The sequence below is a fragment of the Rhinopithecus bieti genome, unplaced genomic scaffold, assembly GCF_001698545.2.
Source record: "Rhinopithecus bieti isolate Rb0 unplaced genomic scaffold, ASM169854v2 scaffold_3875, whole genome shotgun sequence".
NCBI lineage: Eukaryota > Metazoa > Chordata > Mammalia > Primates > Cercopithecidae > Rhinopithecus > Rhinopithecus bieti.
Window position 1 is genome coordinate 452,863 of NW_016804422.1, and position 16,076 is coordinate 468,938.

General features: G+C 56.5%; 1 protein-coding gene across 1 annotated transcript in view; it reads left to right on the plus strand.

Annotated features, from left to right (window-relative positions):
- CACNA2D2 (calcium voltage-gated channel auxiliary subunit alpha2delta 2) overlaps positions 1-16,076 on the plus strand; it is a 154,745-nt gene that overhangs the window by 70,467 nt on the left and 68,202 nt on the right. The window contains exon 3 of the mRNA XM_017867945.1: positions 4,219-4,335. Within this exon, the coding sequence (XP_017723434.1) occupies positions 4,219-4,335 (117 nt within the window). The remainder of the gene's footprint in view (positions 1-4,218; positions 4,336-16,076) is intronic.

Below are 16,076 nucleotides of genomic sequence, written 5' to 3' on the forward strand. Positions count from 1 at the left end.
CTGGACTCCCATCTCCCAGGCAGGACTGTTAGGAGCTGTGGGAACGAGGCTGGCTCCCTTTGCCCCTGCCAGCATGCAGGCTTCCTGTCCAAGGTCACCATTCCTGCAAGGGTCCTCCAGACTTGCCTCCCACTTACGCAGAGTCATGGGGGAAGCAGGAGGCTGGGCGGAGGGTTGGGGGCTTCTAAGGAGGCATCAGCCCCCACGAGCCCTGTGAAGCCCTAGGCCGGAGAGCTAGCCAGACTTGCCTTGATGCCTAACTAAAGAACTGCTAGAGCTGAGAGAGGGTTGGGGCTGGAGCCAGCCCTGGGGGAGGGGAGAGGTGGAGGGGCAGGTCTCCATCACTGGTGGGATAGAAGTGCCCTCAAGGGAGGAGGGCGCCAGCTGAGCCATGGTCACCAGCCATGGTCACATGGAACAGCGTGGGGAACCAAGGATTCCTGGGAACAAGGGGCTCCAAACAGACTCCTGAATTATCCCTTGGGACATCAGCCACCCCTGTTCTCCCTGTTCCTCAGTCCTCTCCCGCATCTCCACCTGGCTCCAGCCTGCCACCCTGTCCCACCAGCATCCTGGCACTCTCTGTGGGTTAAAGCTGCTGCCTCTCCCTCCCTATCACTGCTGGCATAGAGCTGGGGCACCCTGGGATCGGCTGGGCCCTGTCGTGCTCCTCAGTCCAGCAGAGGTGGGGCTGTGCCAACTGTGCTGCTGTGGGAGCAGTTGGCTTTTTCTAATTAATTCTCTGGGCCAAGAACATCAACAGGCATTGCTATCCTGCTGTGGTGGTTGAGGCCCTGCATCCAGTGCACCCTGACCTTTCTGCCACTTCCCAGCTGGCCCGAGGAGCCAGGGCTAGAGGCTGGGGCTGGAGTGGGGCTAGCCCTGGGCAAAGTCTGTGCACTGGAGTTGCCCTGGGCTCTTCTGGGCTCCTGCTGGGCCTGCAGGTGGAAAACACCTCCCTGGACCACATCAATGTAGAGATGACCTTTCTCCCAGGGTGGGACCATCTGCTGGGCTGCGTCATTTAGATCTTCTGGGGATTTGGGGCTCAGCTCAGGGCCCACCCTAGAAGATAGGGACAATTGGGGCAAGTTCAGGGGAATGTTGAGAGGAGGGCTGTGGCACTAGGGGCTATCATTCGAGGACTGTTGCACCTCAAGGGCTCATTTGGGATTGGGGAGCAGGCTTGGCTGGCAGTGTGACCAGCCCCTGCACTTCTGGGATTCTGCTTTCGTCTCACCAGAAACCCCTTCCAGCCCATTTCCCTGGCCTTGCCCTAGAGAGGATTTAGATAGCAGGGCAAGGTGGAGGGGATGCAGAGACAGTGTGAGTCAAGGTATAGCTGTGGGAACGGGCCTGGGCTGGAGACCCAGAAGTCTGCAGTCACATGATAGGTCAGTGGGCTTGATGGGCCCCAGGTGGTGGCACCAGGGCTGGCAGAAAGATGCTGTGGTGGGTCCTCCGGTAGAAATAGAACAGGAAGAAAGCACAGTGGATGCATCCCTGGGCCCTGAGGGCTCTTGCAGCTGCAGGCAAAAGGTGAGGAATCAGACTTGGGCCCAGCTGGCCCCAGAGCTCTGCTTTTGGACATAGAATCCAGCATATGGATTTGCCAAGTGTCCACAGCACACAGACATGGTGCTTGGGAGAGAGAGAAGGAAGCTGGCCATAGCTGTGCCCTATTAGTGGCGTCCCAGTGTCTGGGTTCCACCGTTATCACCTCTGGGGCTGAGGCTGAGGTGTTGGAGACAAGGACAGGGTGGCTGCAGTGTGGGAGACTGCCCAGGCCAATCTGGGAGAAGGGGGTGGGGCTAGAGGTGGGCAGACCCTAGGAGACTGAGGCTACCAGCTCAGGAATGCAGCCGATGGCTTTGGACAGCCCCAAGTGTACAGATCTAGCAGGGAGAGAATAGGGGCAGGGAGGTACTATGATTCCGTCTGCAGAATTCTGGTGATCCCAAACAATAGCAGTAACAACAGCACAGGCTGCTCAAGGCATGGGTTTGCTGTCCCCAGCCCATGAGGTGGGGACTACTGTTCTCTCATTTAATAGATTAGTCATGGAGGTTCAGAGATGAGTGACTTTTGGTAGAGACTCGGCTTCCAAGGCCTCATGTCACCTGTTGGTGCCCTGAGGTGTGGGCCTGCCTCCTAGAGACCCGCTCACTCTGCAAGCCCCCTGATCCCCAGCACAGTCACCATGCCAGGCTGCAAGGGGCACCCTGGAGCCCAAGAGGAGGGACTCCTGGACTTCCCCAGGAGAATCACATGGTCCTGCCTCAGATCCTGGGGCTGTACACAGCCGTGGACAGTCAGACTGTTGTCTGCACCTGGGAATGACCTTGACAGAGTCTGAGGTATGAACTTCATTACAGGCCAGGAGAAGCCGGGCAGCGGTGCCCCCTGCTGGTGCAAGTGGGTCACGGCGCCACTCTCCAGAGGCATCGGTGGATGTGACTGAGACCATGGCCACACACACCCCAGAGTGATCTGTCAAGGATGGCTGAAAGCCGATGGGGTATCTGGCTTTGCCACTCAACCGCCTGGCCTTGTCCTCTCCTGTTTCTGTGCCTCAGTTTCCCCAACAGTAAGATGCTAGGCTGTAGGTTCCCTGCCTTTCCTCAGTGATCCCTAGGGTCCAACCCCTCCTTACCCTCTGTCTCTATCACTGTCTGCCTCTGTGAATCTCTGTCCTGAGGCAGGGCCCAAGGGCCCAGGGAACATCCTGGCCTGGCACTCACTCGGGGCCTGTCTCTTTCCTGGCCATGTGGCCAGGCCTCAAGTCTCGCCCCCTGATTGCCACTGCTCTGCGGGAAGGAGCGACTTCACCACAAATTATTTTGTTCTAAAAGAAGGACAAAAAGAAAAGAGAAGCCGGGAGGGATGGGGGTGGCGGGAGGAGGAGAAGATTGCCTGAGCCGGCTTTGTGCGTTGCTTTAACCCCTGGACTGCCAGGCACTGGGTAGCGGCAGGGCAGGGGCTCTGGCAGCACCCAACCCCCTCCACCCCGTCCCCCTGTCAGATGACAAGGTCTTATCTCCCTGCCTTCTCGCTGTCACTCTACCGACCTTATCTCTCACTGCTTGTCTGTCTTTCATCGGCTGCCTCTCCCCCCTCCTTATCTCCCCTCATCACCTCCTCTCTGTCTCTCCATGTCCCTCCACTTCTGCTCAGCCTGGTGGCACGGCTCAGTCACAGCAGCCTATTCTGTGACCTCTGGTGGTGAAAGAGCCTGTGCTTGGGGCACAGACCTCCTTGGGTCACCTGAATGAACACATGGACCCAGTCAGGCTTGGAGACATATGCCGTGGTATATGACGCATACAAATGCACACACACACACGCACGCACACACACCCAAGACCCAGCCGTGAACAAAGACACTTGCAGAAATCTGCTCCTAAGACTCACAAGCCCCTAGGGGGTTAGAGATTCTAACCCCACCCCAGCCCCAACATACAGGCACGTGCACACAAATGGATATGTTGAGCCATCTCTCTCTCTGTCTCTCTCTTTCACACACACACACACCATCAGATTTACACTGCCACATGTGCCTGCGCACCGACCCCCATTGGAGGAAGGCTGGGCAGATTCAACCTGCCCCTTCCTCCCTGGTCCCCATTCCCCATATTCTGTGCCCTGAATGACAGAGGAGCCCGTAGGATTGCCCAGAGCTCCTGTTAGTTTCTGTAAGAGCCCTGGGGCAGCACCCACGAAAAGGGGTCCAGATGCCCGAGCAGTGCGGAGCCGTGGCTGTGTGTGTGCACATGCATGGATGTGAGCATCTTCTTGTTGGGATGGGGTGTGTAGTGTGTGCTTATTGACTCCATCTCCCCTCAACCTCCTGCCTCCTCTTCAGCCCACCCTTCCCCTCTGCTATTCAGTTACCTTGAGCTAGTCGGAGGGGCTGCTCATGACCCTGAAAGGGGGGGCCCTGAGGCCCAGGGAAGGCCGTGACAACCCCATCCCACCACCCACAACGACCAGCCTAAACTGGGCTCTCATCCCAGATGCAAGCTACGGAGCCCCTGGCCTTGCCCTGCCTTCAAGTCTGTGGGGGTGCTGGCCTTCCATGCCCTCTCTTGGAGGCCAAAGACAGGGTCTGGGTGCGGGTGAGGACTGTGCTGAGGTGAGCTGTGCAGAGGGGTATGCAGAGGCCATGGCATGGGGACATGGGACCACCTGGTCTCACCCCTGGCTTCTGCTTCCTTCCAGATTTACAAGGACAACCGGAACCTGTTCGAGGTACAGGAGAATGAGCCTCAGAAGTTGGTGGAGAAGGTGGCGGGGGACATTGAGAGCCTGCTGGACAGGAAGGTGCAGGCCCTGAAGGTAGGTGTGTGTGTTGGGGGCGGAGGTTGGAGGGGCGCTGAGGAAGGGCCAGGTGGAGAGGTCCTGCACCATGAGGGCAGTGTCCCGAGCCTTCATCACATGGCCCTGCTGAGTTCAGCTGGGCCAGCATCAGCAGGGCTGTGCCCACATGGAATGTGGGCAGCCGCGGCAGGAACAGGATGATATTTTCTGGAGTAGCTGCATGAGAGGTGGTGACTTGGAGTCTTGGGGCTCTGTGTGAGCCTGAGGCTGGGACTGGGGCAGGCCCTATCCCTCCCTCCTTCCGGGCCTGGGGTTTTCCCATTCTTCTGGGTCCCCAGGTTTGTTTATGGGTGGTGCCCTGGATGGGCTCCTGGTCAGGATAGTGACCTGCTGCTAGTGGAGTCTGCCCCTGAGGTAGGCTGCAGGCTCTCTTGGAGGGAGTGTCGAGGGGCTCTGCAAGCCCCACAGAGAAGGCCACGTAAGGATGGGGGCTGCTCTGCCCATGGCTTTGAATGTTTCTCTGCTCCCTCATCTGGGCCCCTATATTCAGAGAGGTTGTGCCTGTCAGCCTCAGGCCACTGTAGTTCTGAGAGGTAACAGGAACGTGCTGGGCTGCCATGACAAAGCAGGCAGACCCCTGGCAATCAACCCATCCGAGGGAGAGTAGGTGAGATGGGGCTTCTCAGCTGCCAAGTGACCAGGGAAGGTCATATGTAAATGAGTGAGAGGCATCCAAGCTTCCCCCAGATCAGAGGCATACCTGCAGTTGCTCCAGCCTGCGTCAAAGACAAACTAATCCAATAAAAAGGAACGAAGCTGGGCATGGTGATGCACACCTGTAGTCTCAGCTACTCAGGAGGCTGAGGCTTGAGCCCAGGAAATCAAGGCTGCAGTGGGCCATGATAGTGCCACTGCATTCCAGCCTGGGCAATAGAGTAAAAACCTCATCTCTTTAAAAGCAAAAAAAAAAAAAGGAATGAAGTCTCCTGATGCTTGCTACAATATGGATGAACCCGAAAACATTATGCTAAGTGAAAGAAGTCAGTTACAAAAGACCACATATTGTGTGATCCTATTTCTATGAAATGTCCAGAATAAGCAAATCCATAGAAATGGAAAGTAGATGCATGGGTGCCTGGGAAGGGAAGGGATAGGGAAGGCCTGCTAATGGGTACAGGGTTTCTTTTTCGGAGTGATGAAAATATTCCAAAATTAGATTGTGGCGATGGTTGCACAACTCTGAATATACTAAAAGCCACTGAATTGTATACTTTATTTGGGTGGATTTGCGGTGTATAAATTGTTTCTCAATAAAGCAGTTTTTTTTAAATGAGCAAGTCTACACAAGCTGTGCCCAGGCTCAGGCCAGGGTCCTGGCTAGGTTAAGTCGGGGTGGCCACCCCAGCCCACACCCTGCCATATCCAGTCCTAAGAGAGAACCAGAATTTCCTTCTCCAGGAGTTTGGGCCCTGCTGTCCTCCATGGGATCCCCTGCCTGTCCCTATGTGACCTGGGGCCATGGAATAGGTGGAGGCTGCTTCTTGGGGCCAGATTCCCAGAGAAGGTGGACTCTGAGGACCTCCCACCCAGAGGACCCAGAGCAGGGCCCCACCCAACCTTCAGGATCTTCTGGTCATGAGTGTGGGAAGACAGCGGGGAGCAGGCAGAGCCACACCTTCTGCAGGGATAGCAGCCCATTACTCTCGCCTCTCTCAGCCAGTGCATCGCTCCCCACCTTCTTGCCTTTCTGAACTGGGCGGGCCTGGATGCCCTTCTCCTGCCTTTCCCTTGTTCTCCAACTCTGTCTCTGCCCCACTTCCTTCCAGACCCTTCATTTGCACACTACTTCCCAACTTTGCTGCCCCTGTCCAGTTTACAAATGTGGGCACCCAGCCCCAAACTTGTGTTGGAACTGTCTGATAAATGTGGGAAGGGGCAGCCCTCAGGCCTTTCAGCCTGCCACTCACCCAGGCTGTGGGACAGCAGGGATGCTGAGTGGTGGCAGAGACAGACGCCTGACCCACCCTCCATGCATGGAGCCCAGGACCCAGCCTCCTGCCCAGCTCTTTGGGAATCACAGGGCTGGGGTCTCTTTCCAAGCCACTTTCCCCACCCCTAAAGGAACAGTCAACTCCGATAGCTTAGGAGGAGCAGCTGAAGGCCTGAGGTCCTGGTCCCAACCCTCTCCCTGCATCCCCCCCTTGCTGGACTCTGCCATATGAGGCAGACAGGTGTCTCTCCCTTCCACTGCACCTGCAGCCCAGCCATGGCCTGAGATAGCCAGCACTAAACAGAAATTCTTTTCTTTTTCTTTTTCTTTTATTTGTTTATTATTATTATTATTTTTGAGATAGACTCTCACTCTGTCACCCAGGCTGGAGTGTAGTGGCGCAATCTTGGCTCACTGCAACCTCCATCTCCTGGGTTCAAGCGATTCTCGTGGCTTAGCCTCCCAAGTAGCTGGGTTTATAGGCGCCCGCCACCACGCCCATGTCTCTACTATTTTTAGTAGAGACAGGGTTTCACTATGTTGGCAGGATGGTCTCAAACTCCTGATCTCAGGTAATCCACCCGCCTTGGCCTCCCAAAGTGCTGGGATTACAGGCATGAGCCACTGCATCCGACCCAGAAATTATTTTTTATGAGAAATGATGGGGAAAGGCATGCACTGACCAGACAGACACTCACCACGCGCTGAGTCTATCATGCATCATTCTCACAGCAACCCGGAGAAGGAAGCCCTGGCTACCCCCGCTTCACAGAGGGGGACACTAGGACTCAGAGGTGCCATGTATCAGGCCAGGATATGGCAGAGCCAAGATTTGAACTCAGGTCTCCCTGACTCTGAGCCAGCACCTTGACTCCCCACATTATTCCTGAGGCGAGCACTGAGCCCACAGCCCGTGGCCTCCCAGCACTCCTGGGCAGTGAACTCCTCCTGCTGCAGCACCCCCGGCTCCAGACACACGAGATGTTCCTGCCCATATCCCCAGAGGAAGGGGAGGACCTCCCTTCCTGCTGCTTGGTCCTAATTGTTGAAGATGAGCTTTGGTCTTAATTATGTTTTAAATGTGCTTTTAATCAAGTTGTGGTCCCTTTCTCCTTTTTCACATTGGTTTGCAGCCTGAGTATATATGAAGGGAGGGCTGTTGGGGACTGGACCCCAACCCCACTACGTTGTTCCTGTCTCCCTGTACCCCATCCAGTAATCCAATTTAAATCCTTTGCTCTGGTCTGGAATTCTAATTGGGGGCTTGCAAAGAGGGAGCTGAGCAACACAGGACGGAAGTTCATTGTCTCATCTAATCAGGGACAATCAGATGTTTGTAACGAGTTTCTCCAAGCTGCAAAGGGTGGTTGCTGGGGCCAAGAGTCAGGAGGGAGCAGGCCAGATCAGGGGCCTTGCAACGCAAGCAACCAGCATCCCCAAGTCCGGGAAATAGGCTGGGCCCTCAGCTTCAGAAACACGGAGGGGTACCTGTCTTGGAATTTTGACTACCTAGGGAGATGGGGGCCTCTGAACTAGGGCCCACTCTCTCAGAGTCTTGGGTCCCAGGAGGAACAGGGAGGTGCCTAAGTTCTTATAGCAGACTTGGACCCAAATCAGGACTCTCCTGCCCTCCCAGCTGGGCCCTGGCCTATGGCCTGGCTCTGGGGAAGACCACCCCCTCATCATTACATTCCTCCTTCATCTATTCACCAACATCCGCCGCTGGCTACTGTGTACCACTCCCTGTTCAGGTGCTGGGGGTGCAGTGATGAAGGACAGGCCCTGTTTCTGCCCTCATGGAACTCTCAGTCCAGTCCTGTCCCAGGCCTTAGTTTCTCCTCCTATGAAATCAGGACATGAGTACTCTCCCTGCCCAGCACTTCTGGTTTCACAACTCCAGGGGTGTCACTTATAAAGACGACAGTGTGGACAATCCCTTGGAGGTTGTGCCCCTGCAGCACCATCCTGTGCTGTGTGGCTCAGAGGAGAGGCCATGGGGGAAGGGAAGGCCCTGCCCAGGATTAGGTGAGGGGTGACCCCAGTGGGAAAGATTCCAGTCTCCTCTCAGGGACACAGCCAAGGGTATCGAGGCTTAGCGGGCTTGGTTCTTAGAGAAAGGGAAGCCCAGGGCTAGGACAACAAGGCCAGAGCAGGTTCCGGAAGGACATCAACGTGGTGGCTGGAAACCTGCTTTCCAGGGGGCCCTTTTGCCTCCTTCCTCAAACCAGGGGCGGTGGGAGGCCCCGCTAGGAATCTAGCACCTGGAGACCCCAGCCCCAGGCTTAAGCCCAGAATCCCTCCTAACATGCCCGTGCCTCCCATCCTCCCACTCAGGTCCCTCCCATTGTCCTAAGGGTCAAACCTTTGCCTTCGTGCAGCATTTCTGAACCCTGGTTGCACATTGGAATTGTCTGAGGAGCTTCTAAAATCATGGCACCCAGCCCCTGCCTCAGATCAAGCGCATCAGATTCTTGGGGGGACTGGGGGGCTCGGGGGCAGGGCATCAGAATGTTTTAATGTGCCACAGGTGATTCTGTGTAGATTCAGAGTTCAGGACTTTTCCCAAAAAAATGGTTGAAATCTTTCCTTTCCAGGATTACTGGCCTCTGAGTGCCCACCAAGTGCCAGACCTGAAGTGAACCTGCATGCTCTGTATTGCTCTGAATCCTCACACAGGTTGCTGGGTTGCTCTCTACTCTCTATTTCACATTGAGGAAACTAAGCTTCAGGGAGCTTAAGCCACTTGCTCCAGGTCTCACAGCAAAATCAGGGTTTATTTATTTATTTAGGAGACAGAGTCTTGTTCTGTCACCCAGGCTGGAGCGCAGTGGTGGGATCTCAGCTCACTGCAACCTCTGCCTCCAAAGTTCAAGCAAGTCTCATACCTCAGCCTCCCAAGTAGCTGGGATTACAGGTGCGTGTCACCATGCCCAGCTATTTTTTTGTATTTTAGTAGAGCTGGGGTTTCATTATGTTGCCCAGGCTGGCCTCGAACTCCTGAGCTCAGGCAACCTGCACGCCTTGGCCTCCCAAAGTGCTAGGATTATAGGTGTGAGCCATGGCACCTGGCCAAAACCAGGGTTTAAATCCAGATAGTTGGGCTCCAGACCCCACAAATGGCTCCCCAGCCACTGCCCTCCTCTCTGCTACCATTAGTGGCCATGTGGTGTTTGCTGTCCAGAGCGGGACAGGGTCGAGGGAACAGGAGATGGGGCACTGGTTTCCTCTGACAGGGGCTTGCTCTCTGATGACCTAGTGACCTTGGGCAAGTCCCTGCCCCCTCAGTTTCTTCCTTGGGCAGTGAAAACAAGACACTGAGCACCCCTCCCACACCCCCATGAGGCTCACATGGATGGGAGGGGGTGGCGTGCAGTTCTGGCCTGGGTTCTAGGGGCTCCAGCAGGCGTTGTTCCCACCATTGGTGGCCTCTCTGGGGAATGAGCATCATTTAAAGAGTAAAATTAAAAACCCTTCTGCACACAGCCGCCCTGCTTTTGCTGCTAATGGCCACTTAACCCAATTAAAGTGATGCATTGTTGGCAGTGTGACTGGGTCTGTTCAGGAACTGGGCTCTGGGCTGGGCATTCAGAGGGGCAGGAGGTGCGAGCCAGGGAGGGAGCCAGGGACTGTGGGGCAGCAGACTGCTCCCTTTGTCAGGAAGGAGACCATCCTGCGCAGCTCCCACCTCCTTTCTAAAGCCTTATCTAGACACCTTGAGCCGCATCCTGCTTTGCGATGGGTCTGCTCTGTGCACTGTGGGATGTTTAGCAGTACCCTTGCCCTCTACCCACTAGATGCCAGCAGTACACCACTCTTCCAGTTGTCACGACCAAAAATAATTTTAAGTATCGCCAAATGTGGCCTGGGGGCAAAGTTGCCCCAGTTGAGAACCACTGGCCTAACAGGACAGAAATGCAGCCATGGGAGCCACAGCAGGGAGATACTGGGGGCCTCGGAGAGGTGCAGGCGGAAAGGCCAGCAGGAGAAAGATCCCTTCAGTCCAGAGAGGTCACAGGAAGGCTGCCTGGAGGAGGCAGCAAGATGTGGGGGAAAGTTTGGCACTGAGACAGCTGGAGGGCAGTTCAGCCGGGTCCACTGGTGCATTCACTGATGAGGGTGAGACAAACAGGTTGGCCCCCGGAGGACCAGGCCGTGGGTGTCGCCTACTGCCAAGGCCTGGTGTGGAACAGAACATGAGTTCTGCAAACTCGTGAACATTTGTAGAACAGATGCCAGGGCTGTGGCTCTGGGTTGTGGCTGGGGCTCAGCCTCTGGGCTCTGACTCCACACTAGGGAAGCTCTAAAAGGTGCAGTAATGGTGGATGGACAGGCAGGAAATCCTGTGGCATTGGCTGCCTCCGCCCACCCTTCTCTGGGCAATTAAAAGGTGTTTATGTGGGGCTGGCGATGGCTTCTGCCTCCCCTCCATTATGAACATTAAGAGATCTTGACCCTTCCACTCTCCTGCTCTTGAAAGGAGCCGCAGACACGTGGAGCCAATTAGGCGCACGCGTGGGCGCCAAGCGCCCAAGCAGCCTTTTCTGCCTGATTGCAGCGTTTACAGCTGATTATTCTCCCCTCACCCAAACAGTGCCGCTGCTTCCTGGCAAGGTGCCGCCCACAGGAGCCAGCTGGGGGTCCCCAGGGATGGGGGAAGCATTGGGGATTGGGCATCTGTTGGACACCCATTGTGTGGGCACCCTTGGGGCCCTCCGCCTACAGAGGGAGGCAGCCAGAGAGCTGGCTGGCAAGGAGATAAGGAAGGGACTTGGTGGTGAATGCTAGGAGAGACCAGGGAGCATGTGGTAGCAGAGTGACCACCAAGGAATGGGCATCAGAGAGGGCTCCTTGGACGAGGTGGCCTGGATGTGTGCAGAAGGGACAGTAAACCCAAGGGTCCCTGGGGTCAGCATGAGCCTTGGGCAAAGACGCTACCCCCAACAGCTGGACGTGAGTGTGGGGACGGCCTCCCCTGCCTGCATCTCTGTCTGGCGGTCTAGAATTCCAAGACCCCTTGGAGGCCTCCAGCTGGGAGCTGGTCTCCCTGGGAAGGTCAAGGGAGACAGTGCAGGTGGGACATGGCTGGGGCATGGCCAAAGATCCTCAGGAGAAATAGTCATTCTCTTGTCTTCACCCACCCGCCTGAGCTAGTGGTGGTCAGACAAGGGCCTGGCCCAGCCTGCCAGGCCTTGGGAAAGGTTGGCTTGTGGATTTGGGCCTGAGCTTCTCTGGCTCCTGAGACTGCTCCTGTGGAGCAGGCCCGTCTCCTGGGACCTCCTCCAAGATGCGGGGACCTCAGGAGGGGTCAGAAGCGCTGTGATCATTCCTGACTAGCACCTGCTAGTCAAAGGAAGGGTCTAGGGGGGCTGATGTGCATCACCCCAAGGCCCACAGAGCCTGATGGGTCAATTCCAGACACCTGTACCCAGCCACCAAATTCTCCCTAGTGGCTGAAGGTCAGAGGAAGGGATTGACTGCAGGCATGTGTCAGGCCCAGAAGCTCAACACCCTGGGTGTCGTGACTGGTGTCACCCCACCACCTGTGGGAACACCTTGGCTGAGATGCCCCAGGCCCAGCTCTCACTGCAAGAGCCTCTCCCGCCCTATGGCCTTGCTTTTGATGCCAGGTGCCTCCCCTGGGAGTGCCATGCAGCCTCCCTGTCTTTCACTTGCTCACTCAGTCATTCAGCAAACCTCTGCTGCCCCCAGCCTGGCCCTAGGCCAGGTGTGATTCCAATGTCTACTTGCTGTGGGGCAGAATGCCCGTTTTACAGATGAGAGAACAGAGTCTGAGACTAGATGTCAACCCTGGTCACTGTCTGGGTGAGGCAAGGTCTCAGTACCCCTTGCTTACCCTGGCTCCTGAGCCTGTGTACCTGCCCCTCCCAGAGCTCCCAGGGATTGGGAGGAAGCAGAGTGGTGCTGGCTGGGGCAAAGGGAAAGGCCAGGGGCAGGAAGGGAAGGTGAGAATGCCGGGTGGAGGGCAGAGCATGAACAAGGGCCTAGAGGCAGGACCTCGACTGGGGGTTGCTGGGGAGCAGCTGGAGAGGATGGCCGGGAGACGGCTCCAAGTGCAGGCTGGGAGCTGTTGCCCCTAGTTTCCTTTTTAATACCCTTGTACCTCACCTCCAGAGGAGAAGAATCCAGGACAGGGAGATGGGAGTCCATTGAATGGAGAAAATGAACCCCAAGGGAGGGAGATATATGTGTCTCCACTCCCCAGCGAAGGCCTGCGTAGAGGGAGGATCCCCTGATGGTGCCCTCTTCTCTGGGGGTCCCAGCTGGCGAAGGGAGCAGATGCAAGGAGGCGGAGGGAAAGGGCCTGCAGGTGCCACAGGGACAAATCAGCCTAATTTAGGATCAGAAAAGTAAGAATTTTAATTGAGTTTTAATAGTATCTGGCTCTTTGTTCTGAAATCCTCATGTGCGAGGCTGGGGGAGGGTAGGTGCATGTGAGGAAGGGCAAGCCGGTGGCCAGGCTAATCCCTGCCCTGGGGCCCAGACTTCAAGGAGACGGGCAACAGGCTGTGGGTTCCCAATGTGCAGAGCAGCTAACATGGGACAGGCAAGTCTAAGAAGACAGCCTGGAGGAGGTAGCATTTGAGCTGAGCCTTGGAAGGCAGGTGGAATTTCCAAAGGTAGAAGAAAGGAAGAAAGAAGGCATCTCAGTACAGTTCCCAGCCTGGGCACTGGCCTAGCAGTGAGAGTGAGCCGAACTGAGTCTGAATCCGCTGAGATGGGAGTACTGGGGGCTGGGAGGGGAGCCTGGAAGGTTCGGCCTGTGCATCAGTTTCCACTGCAGGAGAGAGGGTGCGTGGGGGTGACAGGCAGGGCACAGGGCTCTCCACCTGACTTCTGGGGTGGTAGCTGCATATCCACATATGGAAGCTTGGTCTCATGGAAGCATGGCCCTGGGAGTGGCCAGTCACTTCTCTGGCCCCACTTTCTGTGCCCTAAAATACAGTGAGCAATGCCTCTCTGTGGCAGTGAGTGCCTATGGGAGAAGGAAGCTGAGGCTCACAGAGGCACTGCTGGGGAAGGCATAGTGCTGCAGACCCAGGGTAGGGGGCATAGGGTGGCAAGAAGGCCCTTGGGACCCTCCTAGACCCTCAGCTGTCTTCCCCAAGCTAACACCTGAGGTTTCACCGGCCCCAGGTGCCGTGGTGACCTGGGCAGGGGCACCTGAGGTTTTCCTGGAGGAGACTCCACCTTGACCCTGGTTCCTCCTGTCCTGGGATACTAGGTGCCTCAGATTCCCTTGCTTCAGCTTCTGTTTAGTGAGCACTGGCCCTTGCTGTGTGCTGGCACGATAGTAGGTTACCAGGTACGGGGACAGCACGAATAGACCTACTGGGCCCCTCCCTTGAGGAGTGCAGTCTGCTGAAGATGGCAGTGATATGATGCATGCCACAAAGGGTGGAGCCATGGGGCAAGCCCATGGGGATACTTGACCAGGCCCAGGGGACCTGGGGGGAGGGAGGATTTAGCTAGGCAAGGGAGAATCAGGGAGCAAGAGGGCCCAAGGTCCTGAGGTGGAGAGCGCATGTATGTGTATTGGGATGCGTGCATGCAGTGGCGGAGGGTCTTGCCCACTGGCAGGCTCCACAGAGCACATGTGCAGATGCAGTGTGAGGCTGGTCTCCCTGGGGTACACGGGGCTCCCTGGGGTCTAGGCGAGACCCATCCAGAGACCACATCCCACACAGTCCAGACCTTGCACTGCCCCAAAAAAGAACCTGTGGCCAAGGGTCCTTAGGCAGGTACAGCATGGCACGGGGTGCCCATGACTGGAACCAGAGCATAGAAGGTGGCCAAGAATCAAAGCCCTCACATGTCCTGTGCTGCAGCCCCTCACACTTGAGCAGCACTGAGCCCTTGGCAAACCTCACACTCTGTGGGCCTCAGTTTCCCTACCAGTACAATTGAAACAAGTGTGGCTGCACAGATCTGTCATCAGAGTTTATGCCCAGGCTTTGGTGGCACCAGTCCAGGGAGGGATGCTTCTGGGGATGGTACGTGGGACGGGCCCCACGGACAGACAGATCTGTCCTCCTTTAGCTCCGCCCCATGTGTAAAACAATCCTGGGCTGCAGGGCCTCCTGCCAGCCTTCCCCTCTCTGAGGGCCTCATCAAGGGCCCTGTCCCCAGCTCTCACCTCTGAGGGCCAGAGTATCCAGCTGCTCGAAGATTCCTGCCTCCTGGCACAGGCCTGGGGGCCCTTGTTTGAGAGGCTGGTCACGGTTGTCGGGCCCTTTGTTGCAGCCTCCTGTGTTTGCCCACTCTGTGCCTCGACAAATGGGAGTTGCAGCATGTTTGCTGTGTCAACACCAGCTGGAGCCCAGTTATGGAGATCAGCTAGGGCAAGACGCCCCATCCTTCAGCCTCCTGGGTGCCTAGGGTCCATCCCCTCCCTGGGCAGGGTTGGTGGACAAGTGGGCAACTCGCCATTCTCAGTTCACATATTCATCCCACAGGACTGCCAAGTGCAGGCTGGGCAGGCATCTGAAACCAGCAGGGGCAGCCCTAGGCAATGGGGTGGGACTTAGAAAAGGTCAGCAGGGCACGCAGTCTCCACCTAGCACAGCAGTCATGAAGCCTTTGAAGATTCAGTGTGGGGCTTCCCAGCCTTCTATTCACGATCCCTCTGAGCAGCCCTGGTTCTCTCCTCCCCTGTGTCCCCAGTCATCAGGTCTGGCAGCCTCTGAGGAGAGGAGCCTTAGGTGGTCAAGCAGATGGACAGATGAACAGACAGATAGACCCTGAGACAGGGTCAGGGCAGGGGATGGGAGAGGGCTTGAGGAGACCAGGAACCAGGCAAGCTGAGATCCATCCATGAGCTGCATAGGCATGGGCCAGGGGTCAAGGAGCCATAGCCCTGGGGAGGGCAGAAATGAGCAGCTTTGGTTAGTGACTGGCACTGAGGGGCAGCTGTCAGAGACAGATGGGAGAACAGGGGACCAGAAAGGGGAAGCAGCTTACCCTGAATCTGGGGGGAACCCCGGTTCTTTCACTTCAGCCAAAGCTGCTCCACCACTTAGGGACCAGGTCTGTTGCCACATAGCAGAGCTGGGCCAACTAAATCCTGTTTACTTCTGAAATAAGATCCCCCAGCCTCTTCATAAGTAGGGTTTCCAGAAATGAGTCTGTGAGGGTGACTTGGCTTCCAGGGCAGCGTGGACCAGGCAACTGGACGAAGAGGGAGACGTGCCAGGCGAGATCGCAGCTACAGCACTGACCCATCAGCCTTGTGACCTTTGCCAGTGATTTCCTTTTTCTCCTCAGTTTCCCCATCTGTAGATGGGCAGTAGGAGTCCACCTGGTGGGACTGCCGGTGGGGTCTTCTGAATGGAGGTGTAGCCAGCGTGTAGATCGCCTGTGCCGTGTGGTTATCGCCATTGAAAGAAGGAGCCTCGCCGGGCGCGGTGGCTCAAGCCTGTAATCCCAGCACTTTGGGAGGCCGGGATGGGCGGATCACGAGGTCAGGAGATCAAGACCATCCTGGCTAACATGGTGAAACCCCGTCTCTACTAAAAATACAAAAAACTAGCCAGGCGTGGTGGCGGGCGCCTGTAGTCCCAGCTACTCGGAGGCTGAGGCGGGAGAATGGCGTGAACCCAGGAGGCGGAGCTTGCAGTGAGCTGAGATCGCGCCACTGCACTCCAGCCTGGGCAACAGAGCGAGACTCCGTCTCAAAAAAAAAAAAAAGAAAGAAGGGGCCTCATATTTTTCTGACCTTACATGCTTACATCTTGGATCCTTTGCTCCAGGA